This window comes from Salvia hispanica, chromosome 2 (assembly GCF_023119035.1).
Source record: "Salvia hispanica cultivar TCC Black 2014 chromosome 2, UniMelb_Shisp_WGS_1.0, whole genome shotgun sequence".
Taxonomy (NCBI): Eukaryota; Viridiplantae; Streptophyta; class Magnoliopsida; order Lamiales; family Lamiaceae; genus Salvia; species Salvia hispanica.
The window spans coordinates 28,274,449-28,291,812 of record NC_062966.1 but is presented as its reverse complement, the minus strand read 5'-3'; the positions used below and the strand labels follow the sequence as shown (position 1 = coordinate 28,291,812).

The window sequence follows — 17,364 nt, the reverse complement described above, 5'->3', positions numbered from 1 at the left end:
TTATGGTAAAAATGAAGTGCTATTCCTAATTGGGGACGGACCAAAATAGAAATTAGCAACTCTTATTCGAGAACGGAGGGAGTATCATTTTCAATATAGCCCAAATTTAACTTGCCCATATTTTAAGGTGGGAAAGGTTTTGGGCTTTTGGCATAGTAACTTCAATAGGATTTCAGTAATTAGAATGATCCAAATATTTTAACTCTCTCAATCCCCGTTAAAATGACCCCTTTCATTTTTTGCATGTGTTTTATAAAAATCATAATAAATAGTTAACGTGTAAATTATATTAAGAGAGATAATAATATGGAAGAGACTCTCTTTTACATTATTGTTTTTCATACTTTAGGTTTCTTTTACTATTTATTATGTTTTTTTCAAAAACGAAAAGGGTCATCTTTAATGAAACTGAGGGAGTATTAAAAAATCTTGGAACTTGGTAAAAAGAGAGCAATTCATTCATACATATAATTTTGAATTAATAAAAAAATTTTAAAAAAAATCAATATAGAGCCGGTAATATTGAGCATGCCATGCGTCGCGATGATTTTTATGCTGACCCCCCCACCTGCTTGAGATATTGTCATGAAAATTGTTGTAAAATATAAATTTTAGTGTCATTAAAACAATTTTAGTGTCAACAATTTTAGTGGCAATATAAACTTTAATTCATTCATACATATAACAGATGATAATTTATGGGGGGTCGCGTGGGGTCAGCCGACCCCACCACCAGCTCCCGCGACCTGCCGTAAAATACCCTCCAGCAGCCTCCGGCCCGGCCCACGGCATCCAAACCCCTGCCCCGTCGCCTCAGTTCTTCTGATTATCGCCGCTGATTTCTAAGCTGTAAAAACTTCCGCTCCAGCGTATTAGTATTGATTATGCTATTTCATATTTAGATTAATGAAAAAAAAAATCCAAAAATCCAATTTCAATGCATTTATTTTATAAAACATTGCAATTCCTTTGTTAAAAAATTGACAGACTGTCCCCTCTACAAGAGATGATTTATAGTTATGAGTTCTGATAATTTATGGAGTATTATTTACTCTATATTTTAAATCAGAATTATTTCATTTTTTTATTTATCAAAGTAGTCTTCGTTTGTTGATACAACAAAATGACATTGAATATTGCAACGTAGAAATTTATATGTAGTAACCAAATTTGGATGGATTATGCTGAAAAACCAATGGAAACATTTCCACTCTGTATTTAAAGGTGTCAAGTGGGCCGGGCCGGCCCAGCCTGGCCCGGGTCCGGCGAGGCCCAGCGACTTTTCAGCCAGTCCGGCCCAGGCCCATGTTTGTGGCGGGCCGGGCCGGGCTGGGCCTGGGTTTTATTTATAAATAATGGGCCCAGCCCGAGCCCGGGCCCAGTTGGTAAGTGGGCCGGGCTGGGCCGGTCCTGGGCTGGGCCAAGTTCAAAATTTTTATTGTGCTAGATAAATATTAATTTTTCTATATTGGAATAGTATATAGTGTATAATGATTTATAAATATATATTTCCACAAAATAAGGAATCAAGATTTTGCTACAATTTAATATATTCCCAAAAAATTTGTGTATTAATGTTATAGATTACACACGTAAATGTTACATTATCCCACAAAATTAGAATCATGACGCACTATAATTATGGAACTATTTTTAATTGAGATATATGAAGTAAAAACTAATACTATCTATAATTATGCAAATCAATTAACCATTGAATTATGCAAATCAAATGTATTTATGGAAATCAAACTTGTTATAAGTTTTAGTTTAGGTTGAGTAATTAATTAATTGATTATTTTTTGCATAATATCATTAATAAAAAATTTATGAAAACATAAAAATATAAAATAATCATGCATCTAACAATATATTAATAGAAATGAATATGCATGAAATAATATCCAATCTTCATTGTTTATACTCATATAGTCATATGCATATATACTAATACTACTACCGTAAGGCATACACATTAATGCATATTACAATTTGCATATAAATAGTAATATAGATAAGTAGTCATCACTATTCACTATAATTAGGGAGCTATATATGATAGAGATAAATTATTAACAACTAATCTCTATAATTATGCATATCAAAATAATTATACCACAATCAATTTTAGGATCCTCTATTTTTTTAAAAAAATAGTCAATACTACTCTATAAATATGAAAATCAAATTTATTAGTATAAGTTTTGATTTAAGTTGAGTAATAATTGATTAATTGAATATTTTTGCATAATGTTATTAATAAATAGTAGATATGGACATGTCATTAGTATATTATTATGTTATCCATAATTAAAACAATTGAAAGAACAAACAAATATAGGAGTAGTAGTATAAAACCAAGCAAATAATTAGATTCTGCCGGGCCTGGGCCGGGCCTGGGCCTGGGCCGGGCTTCGAGTGGGCCTGGGCTCGGGCCGGTCCTGGGTTTGTAAAAAGGCCCAATTGGAGCACAATTCATCTACTCGGCCCAGCCCAAGCCCGCTTCATTTCATTGGCGGGCCGGGCCTGGGCCGGCCCATACCGGGCTTGGGCCGGGCTGGGCTGGGTCGGCCCGGCCCATTTGACATCTCTAACTGTATTACGTGATCAACAGGGCAAACCACGCGGGTCGTCGTTGACTACACTTGTCACACTTATGTAAACAAATTCTTCATTCGTCCATGAAATTTTGTCACAATTTTCCATTTACAACGGTCTCACAAATTTGTCACATTTCATTTTTTACCTTTTCTGGTAGTGGACACGCATTCTACTAATTTATTCACACTCATATTTTATTATAAAACTAGTACGTTAAAAGTAGAACTCATGTCCTACCAACTTTTTCAACCCACTTTCTATTACATTTTTTAAAATCCATGTACGTCCGGTCAAACTATGATAAAATCTAAGGAACGGAGGGAGTATACTAGATAATAGAACTACTCCATTATGTGGTATAAATTAATTTTGCTGCTATAAATTAATTTCACAAATATAAAAATAAATAGATAAAATTTGATAACTTGTATGCACGAAAAATTGCAAGGTTATTAAGAAAGTACTAATTGAAACCCAAGTTAAAATATACCACAGGAAGTAAAAATTACAGAAATCAAATTACAGACATGTAACAGTACTCCCTCCATTCCAAAGAAGATGACACACTTGGGAGATAACACGAGATTTTAGGAAATGTTTTGTGTGTCAAGTGGTGAGAGAAAATATGATTTTTTAATTGATATGAGAGGAAATTTTTTCTAAAAGAGGAAATATGACATATTTTGTGGGAAAAACTAAAAAGGAATGTGTGGCAACTACTATGGTACGGAAGGAGTAGTAATACACTAGGGCCTTATAAAAGAAAGTCAAAAATTCCAGTCCTGGGCCTAGTAAAAACATAAGAAAGTTTTCAAAAATTCCTCAAGCCCATTTTGTTTTGTTTAGCCCACTTTTGGAAGAATCAAATAAATCTTGCGTGCGATTCTATTATCAATCAATTCACCTCAACTCTTTGGAACTAATATAATTGGACAATCAATTCAGAAATCAATTTCAATTAATCCCAACGGTATATAGTATATATACGTTTCATTCTCTTCCACAATCTGAACACTTTCAATTAATCAGAGAATAGAGAACTAGAAGATAAAGTGAAGCAAAAGGAGCTGCAATTACACAAGATAGGTAATCACAAACTTGAATTTCTTTGTGCATAATTGCATATACAACACTTAGCATTAACAAACAGATGGATGTATAGTTCTCGACTAAATTTTTTTTTGTTGGGCCTTCATTTTGCTAGACTCAATAATTCTTTTGAGCTTGAGTAATTTTCGGTCCGCAAAATAAAAGTAAACAAAATGTAAGAGCATTCACAGAAGTCAACGATATCCCTTCATTCCATAACTATACTATTCATGGCCATCTCTACTTTTTGCCCCCCATCCTTCCTTATCTAAGAAACAACATCCACAATCATTCATTTCTTAACAATCCCTTCACTATTCATCAATATCACTATTTTATTTATTTTATTTTTTCATAATAAATTTAATTTTAAATTAAATATTATATTAAAATTATAAAAATAAAATTTCATTGATAAAACCATAATTCCATAATAGGAGGATAAAAAATGAAAAAAAAGGGGGAAAAACATTAATATTTGGAGAAGTGGAAATTTTTTAACCAATTTAAATATTTCTTTGTTTAAAAATATCAAAATTTAAATATGTGGCCTGCCAAAATGGGATCCTCCATCAATAACTGAAGACCATTTGTGACGGTGCACCCTCATCAGCCTCCCTTAACCATCCCGTCCCAACGGGACGGGTCAAGAATGGTTAAGCGACACCATTGTGGATGCTCTTAATGTTTAGGCTAGCTAATTAATTGTTGGAGCTGATTAGTTAATTCCGGAGACGACAATTTAATTTCGTGAGTAATCAATTTAAAGAAATTATTAGTATTTTTGAATTCATTAATTCAATTTATTAAATTTTAAGAAAGAAATTAAGAGAGTGCGGAGAGGGTACGAAACCTGAGCCGCTGCTCTGTTTCCGGCCCAATACTATATAATTTTATGTATTTTATCACTCTTTTTAATATTTCCTAAATTGAGCAGTAATTTGATATTAACGATTTGTTTCCACCCTCAGAAACGTGCTTATGTAGAAACGTTCCAATTTATAACTAGAAAAATCAATTGATGAATTGGCTTTGTCAGGTATGCCAATGCCTAATTGACAGTGTTTGGCGTATATATTAGTAATAATTTTGGTTGAGTATTGAACATTTTTTTGGCTTTGTGGCTCTTTTTTTATCATATCTGGTAAAACTCATCATCGGTATAAAATAAAAAATTGTTGAGTATTATGTTAAGATCTTCGTCTTGACATGATCGAAAATACTCAAGCATCGATTAAACTCATCTTTTTTTACCGAGTATAAATAAATATTTTTTTTTAAATTATAGGGCAGAGAAATTATTAGATGTAAACTGCAAAAAGTAAGCCAATAAGCTCATAAATTATTAATAATTAGTCCAAAATGAATTCTACATCAGTTTACAAGTTGATTGAGCAGCTGTTACTATTAGGGAAAGACTTTATCTTTAGGTGTGATAGTAATCCATTCTAATTTGTCTAGGTTGGACACCAATGCATGCTATTTGCATCTTTGAGATAAGAAATAAATTGTCATAAACTGAGATAAGGCATAAATTATATATCCACTTTTGACGTTTGCCTTAGTTATATGTGATAAGTATGATCTTGTAACTTAAGTAAGATTATTGAAGGATAAATATACATTGGTTCTTCTTCAATTTAACATTAATTTGTTCGTGTTACATGCATTAATTGACCAACTTAATTGTGCAAATTACACTTGTGTTTAAAACTTTTGCCAGTGAGTGTTTTTTTTTTTGCTTTCGTTTTTTTGCGAGCTTTTATTCCGAATAACAAAACTCATGTTAGAATAAATTCACTATATTTTAAATTTTTAAGTTAGGGCCGTGTGTAACTTCAATTTTTCATTTACATTTATGGTATGGGAAAATTTCAAATTACATAATTACAAGTAGTAGTACTTTTCATCGACCCTATGTATAGTAATGTCGTTAAATAATTTGACTCAAAAGGCCCCCCCACGTCTCACACGATCCTTTTTCACTTACGATTAACGTGTGTACATTATTGTAACACCCATGTAATATGTAGAAATTTGTCTGAAAATTATTTCGGACATGAATTTTAATAAAGTAATGTTTAATGAGTTAAAAGGAAATAATATAAAGTAAAAAAATAGAATAAATAAATAAAAATAGAAAATAAAATTTAAAAATTTAAAAGAATTAGTGCTATACTCCCTCCATCCCATAGAATACGTCATTTAGGATTGACACATGTTTTAATACGTAACTGGTAAAGTTTGAGAGAAGGAGAGAAAATAGTTGAAATTGTATAGTGGAAGATGAAGCCCATGAATAATTAAATACGAAAGAAAGGAGAAAAAGATTGTAATAAATAGATACGAACTATTTCTATAGGACATACGAAAAAAGAAATATGCTATATTTATATTAAATAGAGGAAGTAATTTTTATTGAAAGAGAAGAGAAGTCACTATTAGGAATATGAATCGCTTATCTTGGAGTGTATTATGTATTTAATCGCGGCTGCTGCTTACATGTATATTAGCAATGCATTAACAATTGAAAACGCGAAGGATTTTGAGGGTCAAATAACAAGTAAATACTATTGAATTTTAATTTAACTTGAAAACGTGGAGTATTTTGTAGGATATGGAAAATAAACATTTTTAGCTAAGCTAGGCCATGAAGATGATGATGACCAAACGTAAAAGTTCACAAAGAAATTAATAATTCAACTTGTATGTGTGATTGCTTTCAGTATTAATGCCTACATATTTGGAGATTATAGAACTTTATAGTACTAATTTTCAATCCAATTTTAAATAGTGCACACGTATTTTGGAAATGATTAATCTTAACACCATTTTCAATCCAATTTGGTGATAACGAGGAATAGATACAAATATTTTAAATTAATCTTCTATTTATAGATAAGATTAATTAATTTATGGTTGTGGTCATTTTATTTTTTAAATAATCACTTATATTTTATTATTAATTTATCTATTCATTCCAAGTAAACTATTAATTTAAATTAATTTTCTACTTATGTATATGAAGGGAGTACCATAATACTCCGTGTATACTAATTGTTCACCCTACTTTCGAATTTATTAACTTTATATGATAAAAGTGAAAATAAATTCGAAAAATATATTTGCAGAGTCGTTAATTTGGTCCAATAAACTCTTGATAATAAATAAAAAATTCAACTACAGTATAGTACTACTAAATAAAATAAGATAAAAATGGTACATGGATGTTGGACAAAAAAAGTGAACATGTGAATAAAATTGGAACTAAACCAGTACATATTTTTATCCAATTTAGTCCCCTAAACTATAACATACTCCATATAGCTTGGAGATCATTGTCCAACAAAATCAACAATAAAATCATGATTATTCTCACTATTTTATTCTATTTGAATATCATATTTTATCCCATGAATGTCTAGCTTAGAAGTTGGAAAAGTTTTCATATGTATTAAGTTTAAAATATTAATATTACACTAAACCATATACTCCATATTTCTATCAAAATAGTTTACTTAATTGCAATATTCTTATAAATGATTTTAGTCGTAAAATCTGTATAGTTAGTTAAACGACAAAAACTAATAACATTCTGAATGCTTTAATTAAAATCCATAATATAATATTTTATTAAATAGATTATTAATGTTTTTTAAAAGGAATAAATTGTTTAATATAAACTTAAACAACCATTTAGATGCAAAAGTAAACTATCTGTTTATACTATTGTAACTAGCTACTGTATGGTCGGTCACATATAGTAGTTCAATTTAAAATTTTAATTCAATTGAACTGTCTTCCATTATAGTACTCTTCGCATCATGAGAATTGTTATAGTTCATGTTACATAAAATTAATTAATTTGGTTTTACATGTCATCAATTATTAGTCCATCTAGAAAATTAATTTAAACATGAATTCAAATAATTATTTTTAACTGTTAAAAGATTTTTAGTTTATACATAATATGGTGAATTGGTGATTATAAAAACTGGAATACTTGAAATTATTGAAACTTATTATACGTTTCTTCTGAAATAAATTTGTAAGTACGAACCCAAGACATGCAACGTGTAACATTAATAATTTTCAACATGCGTAAGATGGGAAACGTTATCCATATTCCAGAAATCTTAATATAATACTGCAATAAATCAAAACATGAGAGATGGTAGGCTATGTACAAATTTGATTTACAATTTGGTCTCCAACATTATCAAATTTACATCAAATCACCACTGGATTAATTTTTCCATGTGTTAATAACTTAATATAGGGGTCTAATTAAAATTCAACGTTTTTCTTCTGCACTTCAAACTTAAAAGAAAAATGATATACATATGCCTAAAATCAAGAGCTTATCCAAATATTAATTCGGTACGACAAAGCAGGTGTATAAAGATCAATTATGAAACAACAATCTCACAAAGTAAATTAAAAATTGAAAAAAAAATACTTCCTGATTTGAATTTCAAAACAGTTATACTACCAAACAAAAATAAATTTGAATATATAAAATAAGAATAATTGTTGTATTCAAATTTGAAAATCTACGATAAATTCATAGGTTTTTTAAATGAGTTTGTGAGCTTTACATGAGGCGAAAATTTAATTATTATCAGCTCGTCATTTTTCACAAGAAATTTAGTATTGTTTCTATAATAACAAATTCATCTGTTAAAGTTAAGGAAATATCTTCATAACACATAATATCTTCCTAGCTACAAATAGCTTAGAATTTTCATGCATTAGATCACCATATTTCCCTTCTTCAGTTGTGGCTATAAATACATCAATTCTATTCCATAACAAAATCACACTTCTCAAAACACACAAACACAATATACACACACCACACACAAATACAGTAAGAATGTTGCTAAGCAATATCAAGTTTCCCTTGGCAAAGTTCCCCAAAACTATTGATCATAACCACTTCCCCTTTTCCAATATCAATAGTGTTGGAAATAAGAATGTTTTGTCAAGTGGAAGAAAGTTCTTTATGATGGATACACCTACTTCAACTCTCCTTGTCACCCTCTTGAGGCAGAGCTGCATCATCAAGAATTCAATGCAGCAGCAGATACTGGGATAGGAATTCTTCCTTTTTTCCACGGGAAGAACATCCTTCTCACCGGTGCCACCGGCCTTCTTGGAAAAGGTATATTTTTATTAATATTGTGTCTGATATTTTGATATTTTACGCATGCTTATATTGATATTTATACATGTATTACATCTGTATAATATGATTCATATGTCGAGATATTAACGATTTTCAAAATATATTAGCATCCAAAAAATATAACTCCCTCATTCCCACAATATGAGTCGTATTTAGTTGTGGCACGAGTTTTAAAAATATAAAGAAAAGTGAGTTGAATAAGTAAGTGAAGTACCCCATCAATCCCACTTTAGGAGTCCTAGTTGAGTTCGACACGCGTTTTAAGAAATGTAAAGGAAAGTTGGTGAAAAAAGATAGTGGACTGTGGGTTCTACTTTTTTATATTAGTTTTATAATAAAATGTGAGTAGAAAAAGGTTATTGGAATATGGGGCCTAATACTATTTATGGAATATTCTAACCGAGACTCCTAAAGTGGGACACCTAAAAATGGTAAATCGGGACTCCTAAAATGGGACGGAGGGAGTATATGTATTAGTTTTATAATAAATGTGAGTGAAATAAGTTAGTGGAATATATAACCTACTTACCATTTATGATAAAAGTGAATAGGACTCTTATTATGTGACAGACTTAAATGGCAAAATATGATTCTTATTGTGTGACGGAGGGAGTACTTATCAAATTTCTTAATCCGAACATATGCAATAATGATGACATTAGAATCCTTGTAAAATCACCTTCAATATGATTTGTGAAAATAAATTAAATCAAGAATATGTAGAATTAAAAGTTTTGGATTAGTTTTGGTGAAAAAGTCAATATTTTAAAAACAAGACCTATAAGTGAACCAGTATAGATATTAGTACATGGTCAACTACTGCAGCACTATATAATATATATAAAAAATATAAAATCCATTTTTTGATATTTATGTTAGTACTATACACACACAACTTATATCTTACATATATGTACTTGTTTTATTTGATCAGTTCTTGTGGAGAAGATATTAAGATCAATGTCTGTGGGCAAAATCTACTTACTGATCAAGGCCAAGGACAAAGAGGCTGCATCTACCAGATTAACAAATGAAGTGAGTTCTTACCAATTTCAAAATGCTTGTAATAATATTTATATACTACTCCTATTTAACATAATTCCTTTGAATGTTTTTAGATAACAAACTCGGACTTATTCAAAACTCTGAAGGAAGAACTTGGGGATTCCTACGAAACCATGATACGAGAGAAGCTGATACCTATTGCCGGAAATATCTGTGAACCGAATCTCGGAATGGATTCTCAATCTATTGCTCAAGTTCGAAAAGATGTCGATGTCATAATCCAATCTGCAGCTTCCACAGTCTTGAATGACAGGTTCGTTTAGTTCATTTTTCTCGTTTCTTGTCAGAGAGAATCATCTCAAATACGAATGACAATCCCTCCGTTCACAATGAAATGGTCTTTCATTTTGTTCTGTCCACAAAAATGAGTCCATTTTAGTTTTGGTAACATAGGCATAGCCCATCACATTTTTCTCTATAAAAGTTATATCTTGATCAATATGTTAATTTGGTTGATTTTAATTGGTTTCATTTTAGGATTAGGGTTAAGATATAGATTTAAAAGATGTGTATTTTGGAGAAATCACACGTATTTTGGAGAATGAAATAAACTTGTCTATATATTTTGATAATAGGTATGACTTGTTGGTGGATGCAAACATGAGTGCCCCCCAACGATTGATGAGGTTTGCAAAGACATGCAATAATCTCACTCTCTTTGCGCATATTTCTACTGGTACGCGCAATTCTCTTTTAACAGATTAGTCTTTGGAAAATATTCTCTTATTTGGTCTATCACAAATTTACTACTAGTATTAATTTGAAATTGAAATGACAGCTTATGTTAGTGGAAAAAGAGAAGGGTTGATCATGGAAAAGCCATTTATAATGGGAGGGAATGGAAGAAAGGAGGAATATTGTGTTGAATCAGCCCTACTTGACTTAGTTGAGGAGAATAACTTGATTCTCAAATTATCATCTTCTTCCTCTACCCAACATGATCTTACCAAAAATCTCAAAAGGCTTGCCCAAGACAGGTATACTACAATTCATTTATTCTTATATTTACTTATGCAAATGCATCATAAGAGAATGATTGAACTGATTGTAAAACACAAAAACCCCAGTTTCTTGAATTCAAAATTTATTATTAATAATATAAAATTAATTGCATAACAACTAAAATGCTAATTATAAGTGGTTTGAAAACCACAGGAACTCAAAAGGAAATCAAATTCATTGTACATCACGTTATAGCGATGACTTTGATTCCTTGGTCAGTTTTGCAAGCCCATTGCGAATTTCAGGTTATTCTGGCATGGTTAATGTGTCCAGTATTGTCCATTGGAACTTCAACATATATCCAATAAATCTCGATAAACTTCATGTACTTTTTTTTATCGTTGAGATATAAGTATTTACCTATTTTGGATATGATAATGTAACAGAGCAACGGAATTTGGATGGCATAATTCATATCACATGACTAAAGCTATGGGAGAAATGGCTCTTGATGAAATAAGAGGAGATGTGCCTTTGCTTATTATAAGGCCCACTGTTATTGAAAGCACCTATAGAGACCCTTTCCCTGGATGGATACAAGGAAATAGGTATTTATCTAGCTAACTAATTTAATTTCCAATATTTATTTTGCATCATTTTTAATGATAATTGAATTTAGGATGTTTGATCCTGTCATTATGGCCTATGGGAAAGGACAACTACCAGGGTTTTTTGGAGACTCTCAAGTGGTCATGGATGTTGTAAGTTCAAGTCATTATTAAATGGAATTAATTAGAATGGATTTTTTTGGTCAATAGTTTCATTAAGAAATAGTATTAATTTTTTTTATCCTAATCAGATACCAGTAGATATGGTAGCAAATACAACAATTGCAGCTATTGCAAAGGAGGGAAACATGCATAGGCCACAGCCACAACCTAGTGTTTACCATGTTGCATCTAGTGCTACAAATCCTCTATTATATTCTGATTTTTTTGAATACCTTTTCCACTACTTCAACTCAGCTCCTCTTATCCCATCTCAAAAAATTTCAAGAATTAAATATTTTGACAATTTCCAAGATTTCTCTGAATACACAAGAAATTCAATCAATGGTGATGAGAAGATGACTCTAAAATCCCGAAATCAAGCTAAAGCCAAAGTTGCATATGCCAACAAACTTTGCAAGCTGTATGAGTTCATAGGATTTTTCAGTGCAAGGTACATTATCTTGATTAACATTGGGTCTGGATTTCTTAGAGAATTTTGTACATATAAATCAATATATTTAAAATATATATTATTGTTCAGGTTTGACACATCGAACACAAAGAAGTTAATTGAAGCAATGTCAAAGGAGGAAAGAGTTAGCTTTGAAGTGGATGCAAGCAATATAGAGTGGAAGAAGTACTTTGAGGAAATTCATATTCCTGGTTTGATAAAACATATGGTCAATGGCTCTATGTAAATCATTTGTATAAAAGTTATTTTGGTAATATACTTATATGTATGATTGTCTCCGTTGTTTCTCAAATTATTTTGGTAATAATATGTTTTGTGAAACTAATGCTTTGGATTGGATCTTAAACTCTTTCAATTGGTGTTTGCATACTGTTAGATAAGTTTTGACTAGCTAGATAAGTTTTGTAATATTTATTTTTAAATAATCAAGATAATCATTTTTGAATATAGAATATCCGATTTTATAAATATAACACAAATCTATAGTATTGAATTATATAAATAACAATAATGCTTAATAAGCTCATATTTTAATATAATAAAAGAAAAATATTGAGGAAAAAATACAGAAAATTTGGCAGATAAATATTGAAAGCTATAAGAAACCCTAATTCATAGTCTCTTTGCAAGATTACTTCACAAATCTACCACCAGAAATCACGACAGGCATCCTCTCACGCCTCCCTCTCTGAAGCCGTGCAATCATCAAGTGCGTTTGCAAAGCATGGCTCAATCTGCTCGAGTCCGATGATTTCGTCAAATCCCATCTTTCCAAAATCAAAACCCCACCCGTCCTAGTTCGCATAATATCAACCGAGTTTCACTCAACTTGGTGCACAATTTTCGAAATTGAAGACGAAGACGAAGCCAATACGGAAAGCAATGATCTTCACTACCTCATGCAGCTCTCTGATTTCAATATCCCTCATGCATACTTGGATTTAATGGCAGGCATCTCCGTTAATGGATTGCTTCTTCTATACTCAGAGGTAGCACTCCTCTTTACATATGCAATCCGATCACTCGTTAGTATATCCAGCTCTCCTGCCCTGAGGAATACATTGAAGATTCTAGTTGCAATTTGGATTTGGCGTGAGCAAATTAAGTGGACAGTATAAAGTGGTCTGCTTCAATGCGGACGCTAGATCCGACTCTCATTATGTATACACCCTTGGAACACGAACATGGAGGCACGTTGAAGCCGGTGCTGCTTCTGGTTTCAGATTCTATTTCGGAATCGGATGCACTATATGTAATGGCAATCTCCATTGGATGGTAAATGATATGATTGCACCCTACTTATGTGGTTTTGATGTTGAAACTGAATGTTTTAGTATCTTCTCTGCTCCTTTCTTCTCTACTATTCCTTGGATGGATGCACTTGAGGTGACTTTAGGGGAGTTGTTTGTTTTCAGGGACTACTTGTGTTATTTTCACACAAGTGGCGATGATATTGTCATCTGGTCGATGAAGGAATACCGAGTTGAAGAATCCTGGGCCATAGAATATAGGTTGAGTGGTATTGATTTTGATCGGAATGAAATACCATTTGTTTATCCTATCAAAGCTTCCGAAAATGGTGACATTTTGATGTTTCTGGACGACAAGAGGCTCATCTACTATTCCAACAAGACGAGAACTACTAAACAGGTCAGTATGTTTAAGGATGCAGCTGTAGAGTAAGACAATTTCTATCCTTTTATGTTCACTCATAGCCTTTTCTCGTTCAAGAATATCAGAATTGAGAAAGTTATTTCGTTCTAGTTCATTATATTAGTCTACATTTATGTGTTTGTGTCCAGGGTTTTTTTGGTGTTTTTTGATTTTCTTGATTTAACTTGCTTTCACAAGTAAAGCAATGACATTTCTTCTTCCTTTCTGTCCCAAAAAAATAGCATTAATGGCACTTCTCTATACTCTGTTTTACCTAGTCAAGAAATCTTCACAAATCACAAGGTATCTTGCCATCTGACCAGAGCAATCTTGAAGCTCAAACACCAGTTACACCACACGATAACAAAAACAGTAAACACGAACACACCGAACATGCCTATTTTAGAGATTCGGGACGGCTCAATTTGAAGGTGATTTATATCTCTCCGAATCAAATCGATCAATGCGACTATTTTTTGGTACATTGTTCATAAAACATATGCTTGCCCGGCTTAACTGGTTGAACCCGCCGGTCAGGTCCAGTTATTAAAACACTGTTTAAATGGTATTTTAACCCTTTTATGTTTTATAAGTATTTAATTTGTATGTGTATGGTTAATAATTTCATGGTCTTAGATAATTTACTCATAACGACACATAAAAATGAAATTAGAAGTTGTTAATTCCACTTTTGTACCAACTCTGCATAAAATCGCAATGATTCATTCAAATGAATAAATTAAACTACATTTTCGATTCAACACGACAAGACCAAACCCGAACACAAACCTTCGACATGAACCCAAAAATTTTGACTAAATTTTTGGACTAAAATTTCGATATCACGTTCTCGAATCCAAAATTTTTGAGAGGGAGAAGGCTAGGATAAAAAATCAGGGCGGGATTGTAATCCTTCGCATCTCCATTCTGATACATATCGAATTGTTGAGGAGTTCTTGTCTTATTGGAGTAGTAGACTAGAATAGAACGGTCCAGCAACATCAAAACATCACCATCTCTAAAAAGTTTAATTGCTTCAACAGATATATAACGCCTACGAAAAGATAAATCTAATTCGATAGTACTTATCTTGTATTCCATGGTCCAAGATTCAACGACTTGGTATTCCTTCATCATTCAGATGACAATTTCACGGTTGACAATTTCATCATTGCGTGTGTAGTAAGAATAACACAGACAGTCCCTCAAAACAGATAAATTCCTCAAACCCAATCCATCTCCCATAGGGAAGGGGAAAGGGAAGATACTAAAACGTTCCGTTTCAACGTCAAAACCACAAAAAGCCCATATGAAATTCGTTGAATCATTTAGGAGTACATTCCAATGGAGGTTGTCATTACATAAAATGGGTTGGTTGACCCTCGAATCTGAAACCCGAAGCAGCTCCGGCTTGAACGCGCCTCCATGTCCCTGTTCTGAGGGTATATACACAATAAAAGTCGGAACCCGTGTCCGGATTGATCCAAACCACCTTATATTGCCCACTTATTTTGCTCCCACCAAATCCAACTCGCAACAGTCGTTACGGACGGTAGTCCTCAGGGTAACTGAGCTCGGTATATTCACGAGTGATGAGATTGCATATGCAAACATGAGCAATATATTGTATTGATGGTGAGTACAGAAGAAGCAATCCATTAGCGGCGATACCAACCATTGATCTTATGTTAGTGTGAGGGATCTCCAAGTCCGTGAGATGTTGTAGTGAAGATCATGGCTCTCTAGATCGGCTTCATCTCCGTCTTCAATTTCGAAAATTGTGCACCGAGCTAGGAACCTCCTCGTAAAATTAAAGCGAACTAGGGCGGGTGGGGTTTTGAGATTGGATTTGTCAAAATCGTCGGAATCGAGCAGATTGAGCCATGCTTTGCAAACGGACTTGCTGATTGCATAGCTTCGGATAGTGAGGCGTAAGAGGATGTCAGTCGTGATTTCTGTTGGTAGATTTGTGAAGAAATCTTGCATCATTTCTGCTGTTCAAACGAGGAAGAGTAGGAGGAAGAGGAATTAGCTGGTGCGTTGGAGTAGTATCGTGTTAATAAGAATTAGGGCTTTAATATATAAGAGATTTCAGAAGAAGGGATTAAATCCGCTGTGTTGGAGTAGTATCCATTTATGATAATAACTTTTTTTTGTTAAGAAGCTAATTCTTTCCTATATAAAATTGCAAAAATATAAAAAGATTGATTTTATAGCATGATATCTTACCTTTACTTTGGATCTTTTCTTATACTCCCTCTGTCCCATTAAAAATGAAATGTTTTCCTTTTTTGTTTGTCCCATTAAAAATGAAACGTTTCCTAAAATGGAAACAACTTTATCTCTACTTTTTCATCTCTTTTACTTTACTCTCTCTTCATTAACTCACAAAACAACATTACATAAAATTTTGTGCCAATTCCCGTTGCATTTTAAGTGGGAAGGAGGGAGTATGTATCTTTCCTAAGTTTAAATCTTTCCTTTTAGTGCAAGTGGTAGAGTAGCGTGCAAGATTTAGGGCATTAATATATCTTATGATAATAACTCTTTTTATATAAATTAACTACTTTTGCCTTAATAACAAGACGAGAAACCCTAATCCCTAATTCTTGTTATCCATCATCATTAGCCTGTGAGAATCAGAGATTCAGAAACTCTCCACTAATGAAGAAAGATTTCTTCACGAATCTACCATCAGAACTAACCACCAACATCCTCTCACCCCTCTCTGTCCCAAGCCTTGCAATCAGCAAGTCTGTTTGCAAATCATGGCGCGATATGTTTGAGTCCGATGATTTCGTCAAATCCTGTCTTTCCATAATCAAAACCCCACGCATCCTAGTTCGCATAATATCAACCAAGTTGAACTCAACTCGGTGCACGATTTTCGAAATTGAAGACGAAGACGAAGCCAATACGGAAAGCAATGATCTTCACTACATCATGCCCCTCATAGATTTTGGCATCCCTCACACATACTCAGCATACATGGCAGGTATGGCCGCTAATGGATTGCTTCTTCTGTACTCAGAGTTAGGGCATGCTCGAATTTCGCTTGTTATATGCAATCCGATCACTCGTCAATATATCAGGTCTTATGCCCAGAGGAATGCATCTCAGAAGATTTTAAGTTGTGTTTTGGATTTGGTATGAGCAAATTAAGTGGGCAATATAAGGTGGTCTGCCTTAATGGGGACGCCGGATCCGACCCTCATTATGCATATGTATACACCCTTGGAACAAGAATATGGAGGCGCGTTGAAGCCGGTGCTGCTTCTGGTTTCGAATTATGTCGCGATGGATGCGTTATATGTAATGGAAAGCTCCATTGGATTGTAAATGATTTGATTCAACCCGTACAAATTTTTGGTTTTGATATTGAAACCGAATGTTTTAGTATCTTCTCTGCTCCTCCTTTGATAGCTGAACACGAGGACTTGTGTGTTGGGGTGTTGTCTATTTTGAGGGACTGCCTCTGTATTTGTTACTCATATTCCAATAAAACTGACATCTGGTTGATAAAGAAATACCAAGTTGAAGAATCTTGGACCAAAGAATACACGTTGAGTACTAGTGATATTTCT

The 17,364-nt window shown here is 32.8% G+C and overlaps 2 protein-coding genes across 2 annotated transcripts; both read left to right on the top strand.

Annotated features, from left to right (window-relative positions):
- Positions 1–7,854: 7,854 nt before the first annotated feature.
- LOC125206701 (fatty acyl-CoA reductase 2, chloroplastic-like) lies at positions 7,855–12,460 on the top strand. Its single transcript, XM_048105941.1, has 10 exons — positions 7,855–7,864; positions 8,666–8,854; positions 9,813–9,913; positions 9,997–10,196; positions 10,519–10,619; positions 10,722–10,920; positions 11,332–11,493; positions 11,565–11,646; positions 11,745–12,106; positions 12,197–12,460. Exons 1-10 carry the CDS (start codon positions 7,855–7,857, stop codon positions 12,351–12,353), a joined length of 1,563 nt encoding a protein of 520 aa, XP_047961898.1. The 3' UTR covers positions 12,354–12,460.
- A 3,984-nt stretch (positions 12,461–16,444) lies between these two features.
- LOC125206700 (putative F-box protein At3g17270) lies at positions 16,445–16,933 on the top strand. Its single transcript, XM_048105940.1, has one exon. It carries the CDS (start codon positions 16,445–16,447, stop codon positions 16,931–16,933), a length of 489 nt encoding a protein of 162 aa, XP_047961897.1.
- Positions 16,934–17,364: the final 431 nt, after the last annotated feature.